The 22,474-nt window shown below is 46.4% G+C and overlaps 1 protein-coding gene across 4 annotated transcripts in view; it reads left to right on the plus strand.

Annotated features, from left to right (window-relative positions):
- CD8A (CD8 subunit alpha) overlaps positions 1-15,708 on the plus strand; it is a 35,198-nt gene extending 19,490 nt beyond the window's left edge. For 2 of the 4 annotated variants that reach the window (XM_028122397.2, XM_088026428.1), the window contains exons 2-7: positions 9,399-9,704; positions 9,794-10,159; positions 10,737-10,847; positions 11,058-11,177; positions 11,826-11,856; positions 14,357-15,708. In XM_028122397.2, the coding sequence (XP_027978198.1) occupies positions 9,557-9,704; positions 9,794-10,159; positions 10,737-10,847; positions 11,058-11,177; positions 11,826-11,856; positions 14,357-14,408 (828 nt within the window). In that variant the 5' untranslated portion in view covers positions 9,399-9,556 and the 3' untranslated portion in view covers positions 14,409-15,708. Of the gene's footprint in view, positions 1-8,310; positions 9,705-9,793; positions 10,160-10,736; positions 10,848-11,057; positions 11,178-11,825; positions 11,857-12,578; positions 13,040-14,356 lie in introns of those variants that run through there. The other 2 variants (XM_028122399.2, XM_028122396.2) reach the window with 2 other exon arrangements.
- The last annotated feature ends 6,766 nt before the right edge of the window (positions 15,709-22,474 follow it).

Here is a 22,474-nt window from a genome sequence, read left to right on the forward strand (position 1 = left end):
GCTAAGATCCCCTCAGAAAGTTGCACGGGGGGGGGCTTCCCAACGGCAAGGTCACAGTGTAGAGAACGTGGGAGTGAAAGCTTTATGGTTGAGTTGAGATGACTTCATGGATCCTCAGCCAGCGCCCAAAGAAAGACTGAACCATCTTGTGTAGAAAGAAAAATTTCCACTGACGTTTTGCTCCCTGCTCCTCTCTCTGCCCCTCACCCTGCTTGCGCGCTCTCTCTCGTTCTCTCTCTCAAATAAATAAATAAACAAACAAATAAATAAATAAATAAAATCTTTAAAAAAAATAAAGTTTCTATTTTGGATACACTGTATCAAGACAACAAATTGTGGAGAGAGAGAAAGAGAAAGAAAGAAGAATGGAGGGAGGGAGGAAAGAGGGAGCGAGAAAGAAGGAAGGAAAGAAAGGAAAGAAAGGAAAAGAAAGAACAGAAGGAAAGGAAAGAGAAAGAAAGAAAAGAAAGAAAGAAAGAGAAAGAAAAAAGAAAGAACAAAGAAAGAAGAAAGAAAAAGAAAGAAAGAAAGAAAGAAAGAAGGAAAGAAAAAGAAAGAAAGAAAGAAAGGAAAGAAAAAGAAAGAGAGAAAGAAAGAGAGGGAGGGAGGGAAGAAGGAAGGAGAAATGAGCCTTTTTATAGGTTTATTTTGTGACTGAGTATTTTTTGCCAGAGCCTTAACTGAGTACAGCAGGAGCCAGGACAGCCCAGAAACAAAAAGAGGAGCTAAAGTCTCAGATATTGTGGAAATTAGTACTGGACAATTGGTGAGAAATGAATCAGGTTCTCTAAGCACCAACAAAATGACATTCAGAGTGACAGAATTGAAAAGACTGACAAAACTAAGAATTATAAAGTATGTGGGTAAATGGAAACTCGTGCACAGCTGGTGTGAGGATAAAGTGGTACCATCACTTTGGAGAAAAATGTGCCCAGTAGCTATGGAGGTTGAGGAGAAGCTCATGTTCCAAGTTAGTCACGGCTCTCAAGGTCAATATCCTCTTGAAGTTCTTCTTCTTCCAAGTTGACACCCTAGGGAAAATCTTGTACATAGACTGTAGGAAATATTTACCAGGATGTTCACTGTAGCATTGTTGATAAGAGCAAAGACTAGAAACAGCCTAAAGATCCATTAACAAAGGAATGGATAAACAGTGGCAGTTCTCATCATATCTTATTGCTCTTGTATCACCCCCAAATACGAAAGACTATGTACTCCTTCACTCATTGTTTTTCAAAGTTTTTACTGTGGTAAAATACATATAACATAACATCTACCATCTTAACCACTTCTAAGTGTAGAGTTCAGTGGTATTAAGTACATTCACATTGTTGTACAAACATCACCACCATCCATCTCCAGAACTCTTATTTTGCAAAACTGAAACTCTGCATCTATTAAATAATAACTCTCCATCCCCCAGGCCCTCAGCTCCTGGCAACTACCAATCTACTTTCTGTCTTATGAATTCTAGTACTCGATGTACCTCATGTGGTGGCGTCATACAGTACTTGTCTTTTTGTGACTGGCTTATTTCACTCAAAATAAGTTTCTCAGGGTTCATCCATGTCGTAGTATAGGTCAAAATTTCCTTCCTTCCTTTTTTAAATTTGAATAATATTCCATTGTGTGGATATACCACATTTGCTTATCCTTTCACCTGTGGCGGGAGGGACACTTGGGTTGCTTCCACAGTGTGGCTATGGTGAATAACGCTGCTATGAACATAGGTGTGCTCCTTTATTCAGTTTTAACTTGACATCAAGCATTTTTCATCATAAATAGTTGTAAAATATATAGTTTCCAATGTGTTGTAAATATTGATGTTTTAAGATAAAAGCTTTACATCACTCTTTTTTAATTGTTTCTGATAGAATGTAAATAAATAATATATCAATTTTATTTCAGCCATCACGTTTTTTCCTTTAAAATTTTTTATTGTTATGTTAATCACCATACATTACATCATTAGTTTTTGATGTAGTGTTCCATGATTCATTGTTTGCGTATAACACCCAGTGCTCTACGCAGAACATGCCCTCTTTAATACCCATCACCGGGCTAATCCATCCCCCCACCCCCCTCCCCTCTAGAACCCTCAGTTTGTTTCTCAGAGTCCATCGTCTCTCATGGTTCGTCTCCCCCTCTGACTTACTCCCCTTCATTCTTCCCCTCCTGCTATCTTCTTTTTTTTTTTTCTTAAATATGTTGCATTATTTGTCTCAGAGGTACAGATCTGTGATTCAACAGTCTTGCACAATTCACAGCGCTCACCATAGCACATACCCTCCCCAATGTCTATCACCCAGCCACCCCACCCCTCCCACCCCACCCCCACTCCAGCAACCCTCAGTTTGTTTCCTGAGATTAAGAATTCCTCATATCAGTGAGGTCATATGATACATGTCTTTCTCTGATTGACTTATTTCACTCAGCATAACACCCTCCAGTTCCATCCACGTCATTGCAAATGGCAAGATCTCATTCCTTTTGAAGCCATCACCTGTTTTTAAAAGCAAGAATAAGGGGGTGCTTGGGTGGCTCAGTTGTTAAGCGTCTGCCTTCGGCTCAGGTCATGATCCCAGGGTCCTGGGATCGAGCTTCTCCCTCTCCCACTCCCCCTGCTTGTGTTCCCTCTCTTGCTGTGTCTCTCTCTAAAAAAAAGATTAAAATAAATAAATAAATAAATAAAAGCAAGAATAAGTTCTTTAACTTTTGGAAATTTTTCATCATTCCTTTTTCCTCTCTAACTTAGAATTCTATCCATCTTCCTGCCTAGAAGTTTATTCTAATGTAATATGTTTTTATGCTTGAAGACCTTTTATTGATCATACTTCTCTGCCAGAAAAACATATAAATTGTAATTTTAATTTCCTGTAACCATGAATTTTTTAAGTATAAAAAATTTATTTAGATTATGCCATCATTACTGCTATGAGTAGTGTCGATGGTTTAAAGATAATATAAATTATGAACATTGAAAATTAAGGTTTAGGGGCACCTGGGTGGCTCAGTCATTAAGCGTCTGCCTTCAGCTCAGGTCATGATCCCAGGGTCCTGGGATCGAGCCCCGCATCAGGCTCCTTGCTCCGCAGGAAGCCTGCTTCTCCCTCTCCCACTCCCCCTGCTTGGGTTTCCTCTCGCTGTCTCTCTCTCTGTGTCAAATAAATAAAATCTTTAAAAAAAAATTAAGGGTTAAACATAAAAAGTAGCCTAGTGATAGTGGACTATAGTTGCAAGATGTTACCATTGGGGAGATACCGGGTAGAGTATATGAGATCTCTGTATTATTTCTTATAACTGCAGTATCAACCTATAATTATCTCAAAATAAGAATTTTTATAAAAAAATAACTTTGAGGAAAAATTCAGCTCTTAAAGAGATGGATAGGGCACAGTTAGTTAATGAACTTATTGCTAAAAAAGACAGGGTACAACACCAATTACTTTCGTACTTTTTTTTCATACAATATAAGCACTGAGAAATCTTGTCCCTATAAATTAATAGTTGGTTTTGTTATAGCAGAGTCACTACATCTTTTAACTCCCCCCCCCAAAATTTATTTATTTATTTATTTTTGCAAAACAAAACCATGATAGTGAGCTACCATCAGAAGTTCATCTTAATGATCTATTAGATGCTGTATTAGTTCCTAGGGCAGCTATAACAAAGTACCACAAACTAGGCGGCTCAACAAGAGAAATGTATTGTCTCACAGTCTGAGAAGTCTGAGACAAGGCGCTGAGTCAGTTCCCTCTGAGGGCTGTGAGGAAGAATCTGCGCCGTCCCTCTCCCCTAGCTTCTGGCGGGTTGCTAGCCATCTTTGGGTTGCTTGGCTTGTAGAAGCATCACCCTGATCTCTGCCTTTATTTTCACATGGCATTCTCCCAGGGTATGTGTTTGTGTCCAAATTTCCCCTTTTTATAAGGATACCAGTTATACTGGATTACGATCCACCCTAATGACCTCATTTTAACTTGACTTTACCTCCGGTAAAACCCAATCTCCAAATAAGGTTACTTTCTGAGGTATTGGGGGTTAGGACTTCAACATATGATTTTCAGGGGGACACACACAATTCAATCCATAACAGTTGCCAACTCTAGTAGGTCTTCTTTCAATTGTGTTGAAAGCAAAGACTTGGGAACCACTGACCTGTAAGTGGATTGACTACCATCTTTAGAATTATTCACTTCTCAGTTTCTGGAAGCGGACCCAAATAGGCTTTACCAATGTCTATTCGGCAGTTATGAACTGTACCATTCTTGCCTCACCTAGAAGCAATTGCCTTCACTGATGAACTTAGAAGGGGTTGGGGGAAATAGAAATATTTTTAATTTCAACACAAATTTGCCTAAACAATATTTTAATTTAATGTTTTCATTTTATCATAGTCTTTAAACTGTTTTCATCAAAACAAATTTGGAGCTAAGGTTTTACCTCATTTGATTCATTGCAAACAAAAATGCTGCCAACTAATCTCATTGGCAAAGTCAGTCTTCAATGTCAAACCAATTAGCAAATCAGATCTTGTGTTAAAAAAGAAAGTGTTTCCTTTTGCAATGCTGATGAATATGCTAGGAATGAGCACACATCCCATAATAACTGTCTGGCTTCTGCATTCTAGCTCTACGGAGAGAGGTGAGTAAAGTGATGAGGGCCAGGAGTTGGCCATAAGGTGGTCCAGCTCCAGTATTTCTCCCAGACAACCTCTTTGCCAGGATCTTGGGAACTTTCCTCAGGAGAAATGCTTATTCACAACTAAGGGAATGGACATGAAATGAAAAATATCTGGGTGTTTCCCTTTGATTGTTGCCCCAGAGAGTGTTGCACCTCCTGGGCATTGCACCAAATTAACGAAAAGGAGGGTAGCAGGTCTAAAGCAAGAGAAGAGCGATTATGAAAGAGGAGGCGGGGAAAGAGAATCAGCACGAAGACTAGACACAGACATTTGCTCCTGGGCAGATCCGTCTTAGGAAAGAGAACAAATGGGAGTTGAAGTTCTGGGAAATGAGCCCCTTAAAATAACGTGTATCCCCAAAGACAGCCAGACTCCTTGTTCCCCCAGGGTATGAATACTCTGGTTTGAGGACCACTGAACTGTGGAATATTCACAAGATAAGACTACTCTACAGCCTTTAAAATAAATGAACTAAATCTATATGTATCAACACAACTCAAAGACATACAGTATGACAATGTTTCTATATATTGAAACATTCTCCAGAAAAAGTGGGTGTGGCACAATTGGGTGGAATTGACAGGTATTTGTCATGGAGATAAAGCAAGGCCTTGTTAACTCTAGAACTCAAGGGCCTTTCTAGACCCAAACAAGCTAACTCCTTCCAAGGAGACGGTATTGTCTCTACAGTCTAGGATTGGCAAGAGGAGGCAGCAGGCCCTTGATTCCAAGTTGCCCCTGTAGTCAGTGTCTTAGGAGCCACAGGTCAGAGCCCTGATGAATCTCATACCACTGCCCTGCCGGGTTATGTGTTCCGGAATGCCTTCAATTCGTGTAAATTAAGATTACTTTATTTCCATGTTTTAAGAACAAACACCTCGAGAGAAACAAAGACTTGCTTAAATTTGGCACAGAAACTGGTTATTCTCTCTTTTTTTTTAAGATTTTATTTATTTGAGAGAGCGAGAATGAGAGATGGAGAGAGAGCACATGAGAGGGGGGAGCGTCAGAGGGAGAAGCAGACTCCCTGCTGAGCAGGGAGCCCGATGCAGGACTTGATCCTGGGACTCCAGGATCATGACCCGAGCCGAAGGCAGTCGCTTAACCAACTGAGCCACCCAGGCGCCCCCGAAACTGGTTACTCTCTTACCTTATCTCTCTCTGGATGTTTTTAAAAATAAGGGACTTGCTTGACAGAATGCAGGAGTTCCCATGCCTTTATGCCCTCCCATGTGAGTGCCGCAGCTTGGGGCATGCGAGCTCACCTGGCAGTAAGGAGCAGGTCCTGCCCAGCCCTCTGCACACCTGGCCCTACTGCAAGCAAGCATCCCCAGAATTTTCACAAATTGCATCTGCTCTCCCACCTGCTGCAAGGCGGATGTCGTTGTGGTTGCAATGAGAATCCACCACATTCTGTAAAAAATATCATTGGGGTCACAAAGCCTCCTTGGTAGGTTTCACATGTCTTGGCATCCCCCCGCCCCACGCACCCTCTATCATGCTCTGTACAAAGGGGCTGCCTCCCCCATGGCTGACACTTCTCTTAGCTGCAAGGCTGGAAGGCCTCCAAGCCAGCTGCAGCTCTCTTTCAGCAGACCAAGATGGCCAGCCTGGACTTGACTGTTTCCTTGTCACCCTCAGTCATGTGGGTTAAGGGACAGCACTGTGTCTATACAGCCAGGGACACACACACGCATGCATACATCTACATGCTATATGCTGTGAGTCACAGTTATAACTATCATTACAAAGGGTTTTCCTTCCCCAGCCTCCCTCATCTTCCATTTGAAAATGTAACATGTACTGAGCAAGTCCTCAATGATACAGATATATTGTATCTACTACAGCCCACTTAAATGTCCATTAACAGGGAAATTAAATTATGGAACACCCATAGAAAATGCACCCATTTAGAAGAATGAGGTAGATCTACATGTGTTGATATGAAAAGCTTTCCTTCTTCTACTATTAGCTAAAAAAGGGAGGTTGCAAAAAATGCATGTGTAGTACAACCCCATGTGTCTAAAATGACATATTAGGGGTACCTGGGTAGCTCAGTTGGTTGAGTGCCCAACTCTTGATTTCAGTTCGGGTCATGATCTCAGGGTCGTGAGATGAAGCCCCACCTCAGGCTCCACACTCAGCAGGGAGTCTGCTGGAGATTCTCTCTCTCTCTCTCCCTCTCTAAATAAATAAATAAATAAATAAATAAAATGATGTATAAACATCTGTTTATGCACAGACCATAGCTGAGGGACACACTCAACTGTCACAGTGGTTTTCTCTGGAGAATGGATGACAATGAGGAAAACTAAGGCAGGAAATTTTCCCTGTTTTTGTATTTTTTTTGTCTTTGTATTATTTGAAGTTTTTCAAGAAAATATAACTCTTGTAATTTTAAAGACACTTTAAAAACATTTCTAAATATATAAATGCTAAATATTCCCCTCTTGCACTGTTGGTGGGAATGCAAACTGGTACAGCCACTGTGGGAAACAGTATGGAGTTTCCTCAAAAAGTTAAAAGTAGAACTACCCTATGATCCCATAATCAAACTACCGGGTATTTACCAAAAAAATGACAAAAACAAAGGCACCTGGGTGGTTCAGTCAGTTGAGCTCTGACTCTTGATTTCCCCCGCTCAGGTCATGGTCTTGGGTCCTGGGATCGAGCCCCAAGTTGGGCTCTAAGCTCAATGGGGAGTTTGCTTGGGATTCTCTCTCTCCTCCCTCAGTTCCTACCCCTGCTCCTGCTCTTTCTCTCAAATAAATAAATAATATATTTTTTAAAAAATACAGGGGCGCCTGGGTAGCTCAGTTGGTTGAGTGACCCACTCTTGATTTCAGTTCAGGTCATGGTCTCAGGGTTGTGAGATCATGCCCTGTGTCAGGCTCCACACTCAGTGGGGAGTCTGCTTGAGATTCTCTTTCTCCTTCTCCCTCTGCCCCTCCCTCCACTCATGCATGCGCACTCTCTCTCTCTCTCTAAAATAAATAAATCTTTATAAAAAAACCAGGAAAACACTAATTCAAAGGGATACATGCACCCCTATGTTTACAGAAGCATTATTAACAATAACCAAATTATGGAAGCAGCCCAACTGTCCACCGATAAAGAAGATGTGGTATATTTATACATGTATTATTAGTAGCCATAAAAAGGAATGAAATCTTACCATTTGTAACGACATGAATGGAGCTAGAGAGTATAATGCTGAGGGAAATAAGTCAGTCAGAGAAAGAAAAACACCATATGATTTTACTCATGTGGAATTTAAGAAACAAAACAAATAAGCAAAGGAAAAAAGAGAGAGAGAGAGAGACAAACCAAGAAACAGACTCTTAACTATAAAGAATACACTGGTGGTTACCAGAGGGGAGGTGAAACAGGTGATGGGGATGAAGGAGGGCACTTGTGATGAGCCCTGGGTGATGGATGGATGTGTTGAATCACTATACTGTCCACCTGAAACTAATACAACGCTGTACGTTAACCACACTGGAATTAAAATAAAATAAAATATGTTAAATGTTCCACATAGGGGTAAGCACCTTGGATGATTTGAGAAGGGGAGGGAGCACACATTGAAATAAAAGAAATAGTAATATTTTTTTATAAAGCCCCATCCAACACAACATTTAAGTTCTACAAACACAGCTCAGCCCAAGCTATGATATGACATGGTGGGGAGGGGTGTCTGCAACACAGTCCTCACCAGGCAAAACCCACAGATGGGGCAGACATATGGAACAGATAATGCCACGTGGCTTGACTCTATCAAGTAGCAACAGTGTGAGGTGTATTCATTACGGGATTCAAAGTGGGAAGGGTCGGGCACCCTGAAGAAAGGAGAGGTGGGTATTCACTGAGGCTGGAAGGTTTCAGGATAGCAATAGGCAAGAAGGAAGGGGGCATGATGTGCCGGAGCCTGAGAGGGAAAACTGCCTCCACCCAGGCATTCACCCAGGCTTCACACGTGTCCCTGCCAAGCGCCTAAAGCCAAGGATACAGAGGAATGAGGTCCACGTCCTACAGCACTGGAGCTGGGGCCAGGGCTTAAACAGAATGGTATTTCAGTCAAAGGGAACAGCAAAGGCAAGGAGTCCAGAGTTTAGACAACATCAATTTCAGTGAGAATGCGGGGCCAGGGGACTGGGCAGAGGCTGGGAGGAGCCAGCACCCAGAGGCTCTGAGCCAAGCCATGTTTCAGCTTCCATCCAATCCTACAAGTCAAAGGAGGCTGCAAGAGTGACACTGTCAGGTCCCCTTTATGAGAATCATGATCATGGCAGGGTGGCTGAAGGTGTGGCCAAGAGAGCGACTCATGTGGAGGCTGTTGTAGTGGCCCCAAGATAAAATGTTGAGGCTGTACGGTGATGTTTAGCAGTGGGGAGGAATCTCCAAGGGTGTGGTCAGCAGAGGACCTCCAGTCCCACACAAGGCAGGTGGCTGCTGCCCCCTGGTATTCCCCCTCCTGCTGAATACCCAGACTACCCTGCCTGAGACATGTGCAAGTCACCAATGCCTCTCCCTCCCCAAGCTTCAGTGCCCATCTCGCTAGAGCCATTCTGAGTGACTACAAAGGATGTGGACACCCTGCTTTCCTGCTTACTCTCACCTTCTTTACCTCTTGTAATCTCTCTTTACTCTCTGTCTCTGCCGTCCCAAGAAAGCCTTTTCCAAAGGTCATTTGCGAGCCTTTTTCTTCATCCTCAAGCCCGCAGCTCTTAACCGTCCCCAGCTGCCCTGCAAGCCCCTTTGACGCCCAGATCATGGATCCCAGCCTCCTCCCTGGGCTGGAAGGTGGCAACCGCGAAAAAGAGGGCGACTCTCCTCTGAGGGGCTTCGGGTGACATCACATCCTCCGAGCGCGAAATGTGGCTCCTCGGGCCGGCCGAAGGGCGCAACTTCCTCCCCTCAGCGTCCCACGGCTCCAGCACCTGTCCGCACGCGTCGCGCAGGGCGGAGCGCGCCATGGCCTCTCGGGTGACCGCCCTGCTCCTGCCTCTGGCCCTGCTGCTCTGTGAGTTTGCGACCCTCGGGGAGGGCGGGGGGCGGGGCAGACGAGGAGCGCGGGGCTCCGGTCTCAGCCTTGATGCCTGCCGCCCGCAGATGCCGCCGCGGCCAGCGGGCCAAGACAGTTCCGCATGTCGCCGCCGATGGTGGTCGCACAGCTGGGCAAGAAGGTGGAGCTGCAGTGCGAGGTGCTGCTGCCCATCGCGGCGCCAGGCTGTTCCTGGCTCTACCAGAAGAATGAACCTGCCTCCAGCCCTGTCTTCCTCATGTACCTCTCCCAAAGCCGGTTCAAGTTGGCGGAAGGGCTGGACTCCAAACAGATCTCGGGCACGAGGACGGCTGACACCCTCTACAGCCTCACCCTGCAGCGCTTCCGCAAGGAGGACGAAGGCTACTATTTCTGCTCTGTCCTGAGCAACTCCATGCTGTACTTCAGCCCCTTCGTGCCGGTCTTCCTGCCAGGTCCTTGGTGTGGGGTTTAGGGCTCACCTCTGAACCCGTTTTTCTCACACGGACGCCCCGCTTTTGAGCCTCTTAGCGCCCTTGGGGGTGGGGGGCTACTTAATACTGCTTCACAGACAAGGAAACTGAGGCTAAGATGCGGCTGGGTCGGGACTGAAGATGGCTTCTTAGGTCCGGCGGATCTAGGCTCGAGTTCGGGGGCTTGTCTGCTCCTGGGCAGTTACTTAAATTCTGTGAGCCTGCGTTTGCTTGTCACTACAATGCGGCTATCAACATAAGCCCACAAGCTTGCAGGTTGCGCCCTGAAGAGAGGGTGGGCGACGGGGAGCGGGCTCCTGCGTTCCGGTCCGAAGCGCCTGGTGCGCTTGGCCAGGCCCGGGACCCAGCAGGCGGCGGCGCGCGCCGCGAAGGGGTGAGCGCGAATCGTGGAGGTCCCCAATCCATCTCCCCTCCCTGAGCACAGAGGTCGGCGCGGGCGAAGGAGGCGTCCCGTTGGGCAAAGGCGTGCGAAGCCAGTGGGGAGGGTTAGCGTCGATGTCCCCTGCCCGACTCCAACCACAATTTGTTTCTCCCGCAGTCAAGCCCACCCCTACGCCGGCGCCGCGACCACCCACGCGGGCGCCCACCAACGCGTCTCAGCCCGTGTCTCTGCGCCCGGGGATCTGCCGGCCTGCGGCGGGCAGCGCAGGTGAGACGGGCGCAGGGGTCCCGGGACTGGGACCCGCCAGGGGCGGTGCGGACCGCGGGGAGAGCCCCTGCCGGGCTCAGCCCTGATCCTGGAGGTAGAGCCGAAACTGTCCAAATGGTGGGGAAACCGAGACCCGACGCGAGGGACAGCCCCAGCTGGTGGTGTGGGTTGGAGGATCCCTGACCAGCTCCTAAACGTCGGCGTCTTCAGTATCTTCAGTGGAAAAAAGTGGGCTGGACTTCGCCTGTGAAATCTACATCTGGGCACCTCTGGCCGGGACCTGCGCCGTCCTTCTCCTGTCACTGGTCATCACCGTCATCTGCAACCACAGTAAGTTCTAGGGGCGCATGGAGTGGGGCGAAACAGTTTGGCCCACTTCCTCCTCGGGCGCTGCTTGCTCCAGGCAGCCCTTGCCAGGAGATAGGATGGAGATTTCTGGGACCTGAGCTGCCCTGTGGGGTCAGGCGCAGCCCATTTCTTTCCTGGAGACAGAACTTGAGAAACCACTTTCCACTCCTCTTTCCACTCTCTGGGACATTTTTTAGGAAGACAGAGCCCTTATCCCAGGAGCGGCAGCAGAATTGTGTTCCCTTGGCGAAGGCAAAGGCTGCAGGGAGTGCAGTTTCTGGCTTATTACAAACACCAGCAGGAGAGGGTGTGCCCCTGTGGCCCTGGGACACTAGTGCCCAGGAAGACTGGGTCAAAACCGTGACCGGCTGAGATTTACCCTGGGCCACCTCCCAATGAACCCCCTATTACTTTGGGTCCCACTGTGGGTGACTGTACTAACCCATCTTAACCCACATTTCTATTTGCAATGCTTTTAGAACTGATGAGAAGAGGGCTGGAGAAGCAGCTCTTAACCTGGCTCTCAAGAGTTATTAATCCTAAAGAAACAGGAGAAGGGAAGGAGGAAATCTATCTGGGGACTATTGGTGGTGGGAGGCAGTCACTTTACTCCTTCTTTTTCTTATTCAGGGAACCGAAGACGGGTCTGCAAATGTCCCAGGTGAGTCTTTTATAACCCCTGGGCCTGTTAACCCTGGGCAACCCTATGCACAGGTCCTAGCTTCCCAAGCTGCAGTTGGCAGGAACTTTTCCCAGAGAGGCCATGGCAGTAGAATTCTGGGGGCAGGGAGTCAGCATAGTTCCTGAGCAAAGAGAGGCACAAGGCTGGGAAGGTGAGGAAATGGAAGCACAGTTTGGGCTGATGGGGAGAGCAGTGTGACTTCCGTAAATCTCAATTTTCTCTGGCCTAGCACCAAAAATCCCATCTGAAGGATTCCTCCCATTGGTCCTAGCTCCTCAAAAGACCTGAGGTCTCTTTTTTTTCCTATTTCCTTGTTGTAGATTTTTGAGACACTAGTGTTTTGAGAGCCAATTCTTTATCAGGGAACCAAAAAAAAACAATTGCCTAGGCTCCTAATTTCCCCGTGCCATTGTAGTGCCTTGATTTACCACCAAGGACTAGAATGTTAGAAAAGGGACCCAGAGGCATGAGCAGTTAGCTATCTGGCAGCCCAAGTGACTCCCTGATCCAATTCCAGCCCATGATCATTCTGAGATGATCAGGAAAAAAACAAAAACGAAGACCAGTGCCTGGAAGAGAAGTCTCGATCTCCTCTGTCCTTTGAACTTAGGCTGAGACAGCCTGTGCTAACATCTAACTAGCCCTACTCTAGCCGGGCACCACAATGGGGGTTACACTCAGGATCTCTCTTCTCCACACAGCAACCCCATGTGATACCATCGCCCCATCTCACAGATTAGCGGCTCAGATCAGGAAATCTACCCAAGAGGGCAGAGACCTGATGACTCTCAGATTATCAAAATAATACACCATTTAATAAAAGCCTACAGAGTACCAGTTCCTTTATATATATATATTTCTTTTTTAAATATCAAGTTTTATAACAATCTTTCAAGTAGTTACCACCACCACCATTTTTTCAGATGAGGAAATTGAGGATTGGGACATTTAGTGACTTGTCTAAGGCCACACTGACTGCAAATATCAGAACTGAAACTTCTATCCCAGCTCAGGCTCCTTGCTGCTTGGGGGATGGGGATGTTTAAGGATAACCAGCTCCTTTCAGTAGATGAGAATATTTCAAATTTTATACCTAGGGTTTGCATTTCACACTCCTTGGTATTTCTCTGCAGGAATCCAATTTCAATATCTCATATAGCATTATTATTTTTTAAAATATATATATTTTAAAAGATTTTACTTATTTATTTGACAGAGAGAGACAGTGAGAAAGGGAATACAAGCAGGGGGAGGGGCAGAAGGAGAAGCAGACTCCCCGCTGAGCAGGGAGCCGGATGCGGGGACTTGATCTCAGGACCCCGGGATCATGACCTGAGCCGAAGGCAGACGCTTAACCGACTGAGCCACCCAGGCGCCCCAAAATACATATCATTTTTAACAATGGAAATGTAATGAATTTCCAGTGCCTGTATTATAAACGGTATAACAAGGGGATAAAGACCCTTTAAAAACAAAGAAAGATTTTTAGCATTTGCAAGTACTTGGGGTGCAGTTGGGAGACTTTGGAGGAGAATCATCCCTTATCTATCGTCTCTGAAAATTCTCATTCTGAAATGAACAGAGAGGGGCGCCTGGGTGGCTCAGTTGGCTAAGCGACTGCCTTCGGCTCAGGTCATGATCCTGGAATCCCGGGATCGAGTCCCACATCGGGCTTCCTGCTCAGCGGGGAGTCTGCTTCTCCCTCTGACCCTCTTCCCTCTCGTGCTTTCTATCTCTCATTCTCTCTCTCTCAAATAAATAAATAAAATCTTTAAAAAAAAAAAGAGTTTGAAATGAACAGAGAGCAAAACCCTAGAATACAAAGCTATACAGAGTAAACACATCTGAGGGATCCACATGCCTGAGTTAACATACTCAGTGATGACTGAGGGCAGCTCAGCTTCCGGAGAGGTTTGGAGGACTGTGTGCACAGACATGACACTGATGATGAATCAGCCCATTTAGGAGGTGCTAGCCCAGTCCTGAATTAACACACATTTTTAGTGGGACATCAAACTTTGGTCATCTGTGTGAGATAAAGTAGCTCTGCTTGGCTGAAGGTGGTGGTTTGCTCACATCCTCCCCGGGGCCAAGAATCAGCTCAACTGATGACTTTGGTTATCAGCCTCCTTCTCTCACTTCCATGGGTGCCCTGACAAAGGCTCCCAGAAGCTAGACTAACTGGGTTCAGATCCTGGCTCCATCACCTCCTAGTTATGTGACCTCGGGCAAGTTCTCTAATCTCTCTTTCCCAGTGCCCCCCACCCTCAGGTTGCTGTGACAGCAAGATGGCAAATGTAAGGCACTTGACAGAGTTGCTGACATCATTCAGCCAGTCCCACGCTGGCGTTTCAGGGACAAGTTCACAGACCCTGCAGGGGCTGGGAGGCTGGGGCGGGCGGAGAGACATGGATGGATACAGTACCACGCTGTGGGGGCTCTTGCTGCAATCATGGTCGGTCATCTGCCTCTCTTTCAGGCCCATGGTCAGACTGGGAGGCAAGCCCAGCCCTTCAGAGAAATACGTCTAACATGGAGATGGGCCCTGTATGACAGCCACTACAAGACCAAACAGAACTCTTTCTATGAGAACAGCAACAGTCCTTCCTTCCTTATATATCCATTCTCACTATTATTTGAGGGGTGGAGTGGGGTGGAAAGGGTGACTTTTTCTTTATGTGTTTTGCTTAGTTGAGACGAAACAAAACTGTACCTCTACAGGACACCACAAGGGTTACAATACCACTGTGTGCACACACTGGGGTAAAGGGTGGGCAGGCCAGAGCTACTGTGAGCCATGTTCTCAGAATCTGGTGGTTAGAGCTGGGGGCGGAGGTGGGGTGGGGGGGTGTTCAGCATGACTCGGTCCAAACCTCTTCAGTTGACATCCAGGGATGGGGAGCAGCTTGATGAGAGGCACAGCGAGTCTCAGGGCTCTTCCTCCAACCATTCAGGTCTTGCTTCTGGAGGCGTCTGTCTCAGCGTGGGGTGCTGTGTCTCAAACCGTTAAGGGCACAGTGATTTCTTGAGCAGCAGTGATAGACCCATGACTGCGCCTGCAGCCCCAAGGAGGTTATAAAATAAGAGAACTTCTGCCTTTCACAGAGTTCTGTAATGTCGTTGAGTAATATCAGACTTCTTTATAATGAAATGGGAAACTAAAAAAAAAGAAATGAAATGGAGAACTACATGGGGTAGGAAGTCTCAAAGTGGAAGGGATAAACTGAAGTCTGGAAAATGAAAAACTCAGTCTCTAAAGACAATCCCTGGGAAATCCCCAAGCGGAGGCAAAATTGCTCTCCCAGCCCCTACAGTGCAGAGGGGCCCATGAAAGAGGAGTGACACCCCCCCCTTTGACAAGTATGATCTGAGCATCAGTACAGTTGAACAGAAGTCCCCTTGCGCCTCTAAACTTGCAATACCATATCTGATGGTGCTCCTGGAACATGAGGGACTTCTGACAGTGTGGGAAGGCAGGATTGTTACAGAGCTGCCAGCACTGGCCCTGGCCTCCCCTCGACTGGCAGATGTGGGGCTGCGACAGAACGGACTCTGGTGAGGAGGCGGAGAGCCAAACCTGCTTCCCGACACGCGCCTTTCCTCTCGTACGGAGTTGAACAAGCCACGAGCGCTCACTGGCAGAAAAAACTCAGATGGGGAAGTAAGAATCACCCATTATTCTTTACCTCAGGTGTAATCCATTCTTAATATTGTGGTGTACATTCTTCCGGATTTTCTATGCATATTTGTGAGGTATATACTTCCAATTTTTAAAAATGGGATTGTGTTCTGCTTTTCATAAATGGCTTTAATAAACAAACATTGATGGCATCCTTTTTCATGACAAAATAGCACGCCAATATCGATTGTGCCCACTCTTATTTAACTATCACTCAGCATTTAATTCTCCAGTTTCCAGTTTTTCACTACTCTAATACCACTGCCAAAACTCCACACACGTCTTTGTGTCTTTAGGATAAAACCCTAAAAGTAAAGATATTGGGTCAGTCCCCACTTTCACTGTGGACTCCCCATTTTCCCATCAGTTTAAACTGATTAGCCTCTTCTGGCATCACCTTGTCTTTTGTTTTTTTTTGTGGCAACAGGTGAGCTGATACTCCTCTTGTAATAAATCGTAAAATCTTCACTCTTGTTGAGGTAAAAGATACATACCGAAAAGTGCCCAAATCCTTGGTGTACAGCCGCTCCAAGACATCATCAAGCGAACTCACTCACACAGCCAGCACCAGGCCCACAGAGAACCTTCCCTGCCCTCCTGAAACTGCTTTTGCAACCTTAATTTTTAAAACCAAGTCACTTTTAAAGAACAGATACCAAGAGGAAAAAGTGCCTCAAGTGTGAAAAAGCAGAAGTGAAAACTAAGTTTCCATGAGACAAAGTCTTTCCCCTTGTCCCCTTCCTCCCCAAACCAATCCGGTGACCAGAACCTGGAGCCACTCCAGGAACTGAGACGCAGCTCCGGGTAGGCTCCAGGCTCTGAGGCTACCTGTGGGAGCTGTGCCCTGGGCTCCCTGGAAAGGGGGACAAGGAACAGCCAGTCTCCTCTTGGGAGACACTTGAGGAAATGGCTGTGGAGGGCCCGTCTCAAAGAACCTAGGCCAGGGTGAAGACAGGAAAAGGGCTTTTCCTCTTTAACTTGCAGCACAGGTGATGAGTTGGGAAGCCACCCTGGGGAGGATCGGAGAGGGTCCAAAACTTACTGATTTTCCCATACCCCCTAAAAAGTTTCACTTACCGTAACTAAAATGGTAAACACTATTTTGGAGATTAAAAGTATCAACATGGCGGCGGGGGGGGGGGGGCGCCGCACCTGGGTGGCTCAGTCCATTGGGCGTTCCAACTCTTGATCTCAGCTCAGGGTCGTGAGTTCAAGCCCTGCGCTGGGCTCCACACTGAGGGTAGAGGCTACTTAAAAAATCGGGGGGCGCCTAGTTGTCTCAGGTTAAGCGTCTGCCTTCAGCTCAGGTCATGATCCCGGGGTCCTGGGATCAAGCCCCACCTGCTGAGCAGGGAGCCTGCTTCTCCCTCTCCCTGCCACTCCCCCTACTTGTGCTCTCTCTGTGTCAAATAAATAAATAAAATCTTTAAAAAAAAATCAGTATAGGAAAAGGTACTCATTAGAGTTGGCCCTCAGGACCAGGGAGAAAATAAAAAAACAAGCTGCAGGCCGAGGCCGAAAGCATGCTAAAGGTGGCTGTGAATTTAGGCTCAGGGCTTGCTAGTGACCACGAACATCCAACTGTTCTTTCTGCACACATAGAAGGAGCACCTGACGATTCAAAGCTGGCAGCCTCAGGTCCAAGTCATATTTCACTTGCCAGCTTCTAGCCTGAAGCATTGGTTCTACAAATTTCCCCATGTGGAAGATGCCCACGACACATTTTTTGAACCCTGAAAAGCAGGAAGTAGAGAAATAACTTCTCTATTATGCAGTTAACTTGGGGGTTCATTGAATAAATATTCATTCAACAAAAACCATATTCCATTTGTGGAAGAAAGAACTTTATCATTTGTTTCTCCAGTTGTGAAACTGCCCTTCAGAGAACCCATCCTGCATTTGAACATCCCCCATGACTTTTCAACCAGTGGGGCAGGGAGAAGTCTCTTTTTCACCAGCAAGAAGCCACCCCTCCGTCCTGCCCTGGGCTGTGCGCAAACCTCTACCCCCCTTCACCCACCCCACCCCCCATATTGTGACCAGGGGCAGGCAACACTTACTCTGCTCTTGAAGCAGGCTTGAGCTATGTTTCTCCACCAAAGGAACTGACGGAGGCCACAACTGCCCTAGATTAAGTGCAGAGTTCTGAAAGCAGCTTCCTGGCTCTGCTACTCACCCTGTGTTGTCTAGCAAGTGACTTAAGGTCTCAAAACCTCAGTTTCCCCGCTTGTAAAATGGGGGTAATTATAGTCCCTACCTCAAAGGGTTGTTGGGAAGAATATATGAGTTTCTGTGTATTTTTAAGTGCCCCGAAGAGCTCCTGGAACACAGTACCAAAATGTATACTGAAAACAACGTACTGGGCGCCTGGGTGGCTCAGATGGTTAAGCGTCTGCCTTCGACTCAGGTCATGAGGGGTCCTGGGATCGAGGCCCGTATCGGGCTCCCTGCTGGGTGGGGGGCCTGCTCCTCCCTCTCCTTCTGTCTGCCGCTCCCCCTGCTTGTACTCTCTCGCGCACGCTAGTAAAAAATAAAAAATCTTAAAAAAAAAAAAGTACCGCATTTTTTCCAAAACCAGCATAGCATCTATTGCACTCCAAATGCAGCCACTTCTGATTCTCCCAATTTCTATTCTCAAAAAGGGTAACCATTTCTGACAGAACATATTAACGTATGTAACACAGGGATCTCGGCATCCCAGTGCTAAGGAGGACAACCCTTCATACACATCTCACCTCGAGAGAGCTCAGTCCCAGGTACACACAGCCTTTGTTCTGTCATTGAAGCTCCCTTCAGCCTCACATGCTGAGGGCCACCCCTCAGATCCTCCCACCCCCTGCTGCGAGAGAGCTCTACCATCCTCAGAGCAACTGGATAAGGCTGGCAGAGTAGAAAAAGCATGTGCCCTACTGTTTGTCCTCTCAGCACCTACTGAAGTCCCCATCCCTTTGCACAACCTCACTTCTGCATGCCAGTTCCTAATTCCCCTTTTCCGCTCTCCCTTAGGTGGTTGTGAACTGTGGGTGTCATTTGTTCTTATGTTTCAGTGACTTAAATAATAGCTACCCGTTATTTAGCACTCACCATGGGCCTGGGTGCCTCATTTGGGCTTCATCAGAACTCTGAAGTAGGAACGATTACCATTCTTCTTTACAGATGAGAAAACTAAGGCATCAGAAGTTTTGAACGTTTGCCCAAGATCACACCAGAGCCTGGTGGTGGGATCAAGATATGAACTCAGGTCCAATCCTACAGCCCAAATGCCTAGCTGCTCTGCTCTCCTGAATATCATCTGCTTTTCTCTTTAACTGAAGTGTAGTGGACACACAACGGTACGACGGAGTGATTCGACAGCTGTGTACGTTATGCTGTGCCACCACAAGTGTTAAGGACCCAAAACCACTTTTTTACACCTATGCAGGCCAAGGTAGAAAACAAAGGTCACCACCTGCTCTGAAATCAAACAAATGGGATCCTCTCTGAAGTCAGGGTGAGGGCCCTGCTTTTAACGCGAATACCACGAGGGGCCAAGAAATGCAGCTCAAGGAGATGGTTCCGTGACAGCTAACTCTCCCTCTGTCTCCTTTCTCAGAGCAGGTGGAAGGCTGCAACTGCTTGGTACCAACAGCTTAATTCCTTTACACGAACGAAATTTCATCTGTTCCTGGCTCCGAGGCACCGGCAAGTGTACCAGAGACTGCAGGTTGCTTTCAAACAACCGGTCACCCTTTCTTCCTTACCAGCAGACCCCTCGTGGTGCTAGAGGTGACGCCGTGCCCAGACATTTCCCAGGCTTCCCTGCACCAACTGTGGCTAGGAAGTCATTGGATGGAGCTTCCAGGAAAGACCCGTTCAAAGGGGCTAACTCAACTGGAAGCTGCTGCTTCTCCCACTCCCTTCCTCCTCCTTCCTGCCTGGAGCACTATTACAAAGAGGTGAGACTGAGGCCACCCATGAAGGCTGTGGAGAATGACAGGAGCTGGGGCCCTTGACGGCATGAAGCCAGCCTACAAACCCTAGGCTGCCTACTCCTCACGGGCAGGCAGTGAAGTCAAAGGACATATGCCCAGAGTTCCTCATCTACTTCTCAAAGCTTTCAGGACTATTTAATAATTTCCTGTGAAATTCCTCTTTGGGGCTGATTAGCTCGCTGATCTAAAACAACTAAAAGCAACATGGTCTTATGAATGAAAGGAAACCTGAAACGCATTTCTAACCTGTTCAGAAGGGGAGAAAGCTCCCAAAATGATTAGTCTTGAACACTGACAAATAACAAGCTTCCTCTTAAATAACTTTTCTTTTAGAGAGGAAACGACATCAAAGCCCTTTACTTGCATGGTGGCTGGCCCTTGCACAGTGGCTGAATGCAGTCCTCAAATGGAGTTAAAAAGATCCATTCCTGACTAGAAATTAGCAGAAAATCACACAACCCACATAGTGTAGAGACCAACAGGAGAGTGTGAAGTTAGAAATTCACCCTTCTAGGGGTGTCTGGGTGGCTCAGTCGGTTAAGCGTCTGCCTTCAGCTCAGGTCATGACCCCAGGGTCCCGGGATCAAGTCCCGCATCAGGCTCCCTACTCAGTCAGGAGTCTGCTTCCCCCTCTTGCCAACCACTTGTGCTCTCGTGTGCTCTCTCTCAAATAAAATCTTTAAAAAAAGAAAAGAAAAAAATTCACCCTTCTAGAAAATGTAGACAACAGAGAGACTTGGGAATATATTTTAGAACACCAGAGCAAGGAAGCCCATCATTTAAGAGACCCCCACCTTACTGCTTCTCTGACTTACAGAAGGGTTTGGAGCACTGACATTTTATGACAAAAACATCTCTTTGCTAGATTTTCATTGTATTTCTCACTCATACATTATCTTGGTCCTGAGACCCAAGTCTGTCTATTCACAATACTACACAGGACCTAAAATACTCAAATTTCACTTTAATTACCTACTGTACTGGCCTCCCCTGCTCTAACCTCACCCCCTCCCCAACCACTTCTCATGCTACTGTAGCCAGAGTGGGCCTTAAAAATACACAATTTATTGCATGTCTCCCTTCTCTTCTCTCCCATCATCCTCTGGTAGTTAGGGTCACTGGTGGGAACTAACCTCCCTACAAGGGCCTTGGTGCTTGGTGCTCTACTTTTCTTTATCTGCAAGCAGTCCCTAAGCTCTAGGACACCAAGTACCGTTTTCTCTCAGTGCCTGGCACTTAAAAAAAAATCCCATGTTGAATGACTGAAGGTGCCATACCATGGTATGTTAAATGTTTTCTGCATTTAACATACACACATCTGTTTGAGTTATTAAATGAAAGGATTCTAAGTAATTAGCACAAAGCACTTTGATCTTCCCAAGGAAACTCAAAATTCTCTGACAACACAGCTCTTGCTTAGACAATACTTAATAATGTTTAGGTATATCTGTTAGCATAGAAGACTCATAGGAATGTAGGAAACTCTCCACAACAAGGAAAGGTTTTTGGATTCTTTTTTTTTTTTAAGAATGAATAAAATACTTTCTATCATACATATCTTGACAGAGATTTCGAAGTAGCTTTGTGAATGGATCATTCTACCATTGTCCCTTAATGCAAGGTTTTTTTTAAAGATTTTATTTATTTATTTGAGAGAGAGAGAATGAGAGACAGAGAACATGAGAGGGAAGAGGGTCAGAGAGAGAAGCAGACTCCCCACTGAGCAGGGAGCCCGACGTGGGACTCGATCCCGGGACTCCAGGATCATGACCTGAGCCGAAGGCAGTCGCTTAACCAACTGAGCCACCCAGGCGCCCGCAAGGTTTTTTAAACTGTGGATCTCGATGACCCGTTAGCAGGTCATAAAATTAACTTAAGAGTCTTGATGAACATTAACAAATAAATTAAAAATATCAGTGTTGGGCGCCTGGGTGGCTCAGACGGTTAAGCCTCTGCCTTCGGCTCAGGTCATGATCCCAGGGTCCTGGGATGGGGTCCCAGCAGGGAGCCTGCTTCTCCCTCTGCCTCCCTCTCTCTCTTATGAATAGATAAAATCTTAAAAAATATATCAGCATTATGACACATTAGAAGCATTCGTTTTGTAAAACATGTTTCAGAACTATAAATCTTGTGTATACAGGGTTATGAGATTTTCTTACTGGGTGCCAGAAAACAAAGTCAGGTGGGTCCTCTGTGAAGTGACATTTCTGTTTGCTAGGATACTATCACCAAACCTCTACCAGGGGGTGGAGGGCACTGAGCTACTGTTCGGTCTAAAGGTGCATTTTCAGTCTTTATCTTGCCATTACAAAAATCCATTATTTTTCATCTTTGGTGATCATCCTTGCCCATTTTGGTGGGAAGGGGATGGGAAATGTATTTTGCTATGCTGCAAATACAGCACCCCCTTCAAATGCCTGGATGCTTAAAGAAATGCACTGGTTTTTAAAATCACAGTACTAAAACAAGAGTTCAAAGCACACTAAATTTAACTTTTCTTGATGACTCAGGACTTAGTCATCAAGGGTAAATTTTGTTTGGTAGACGTGATCCCCACCTGTCATTGAAGAGAGAGGATACTTCAAAAAAGAGGGAGCATCCAAGAGGCCCCTTGTAAGGGAAGCCAGTTTTCTCACAAGTGTGCAGATTCGGATTCGGCAGGTCTGGGCTGAGGCCTGAGATTCTGCATTTCCCACAAGCTCTCAGGTGATGCTGCTGCTGCTAGAGATCACACGTTGAGTCCTAGAGAGCCCCAAATGCTGCAGGGATGGGTGGGGAGATCTTTGGCCAGGGCTGCCAGGCCTCACCTGGACCACCTGGGCCACTGGCTCCAAATGCAGCTGGGTGGGGCCCACACTTGTTCTCAAGTAGGAAACATTTCTAAATCTCAGATAAGAATAAGTCTAAAAAAAATATACAAAAGCAGCACGAATAGATTCTTGGGTCT

This window comes from Eumetopias jubatus, unplaced genomic scaffold, assembly GCF_037043125.1.
Source record: "Eumetopias jubatus isolate StellerSeaLion01/CBP00866 unplaced genomic scaffold, mEumJub1_p1.0 scaffold_9, whole genome shotgun sequence".
Lineage (NCBI taxonomy): Eukaryota > Metazoa > Chordata > Mammalia > Carnivora > Otariidae > Eumetopias > Eumetopias jubatus.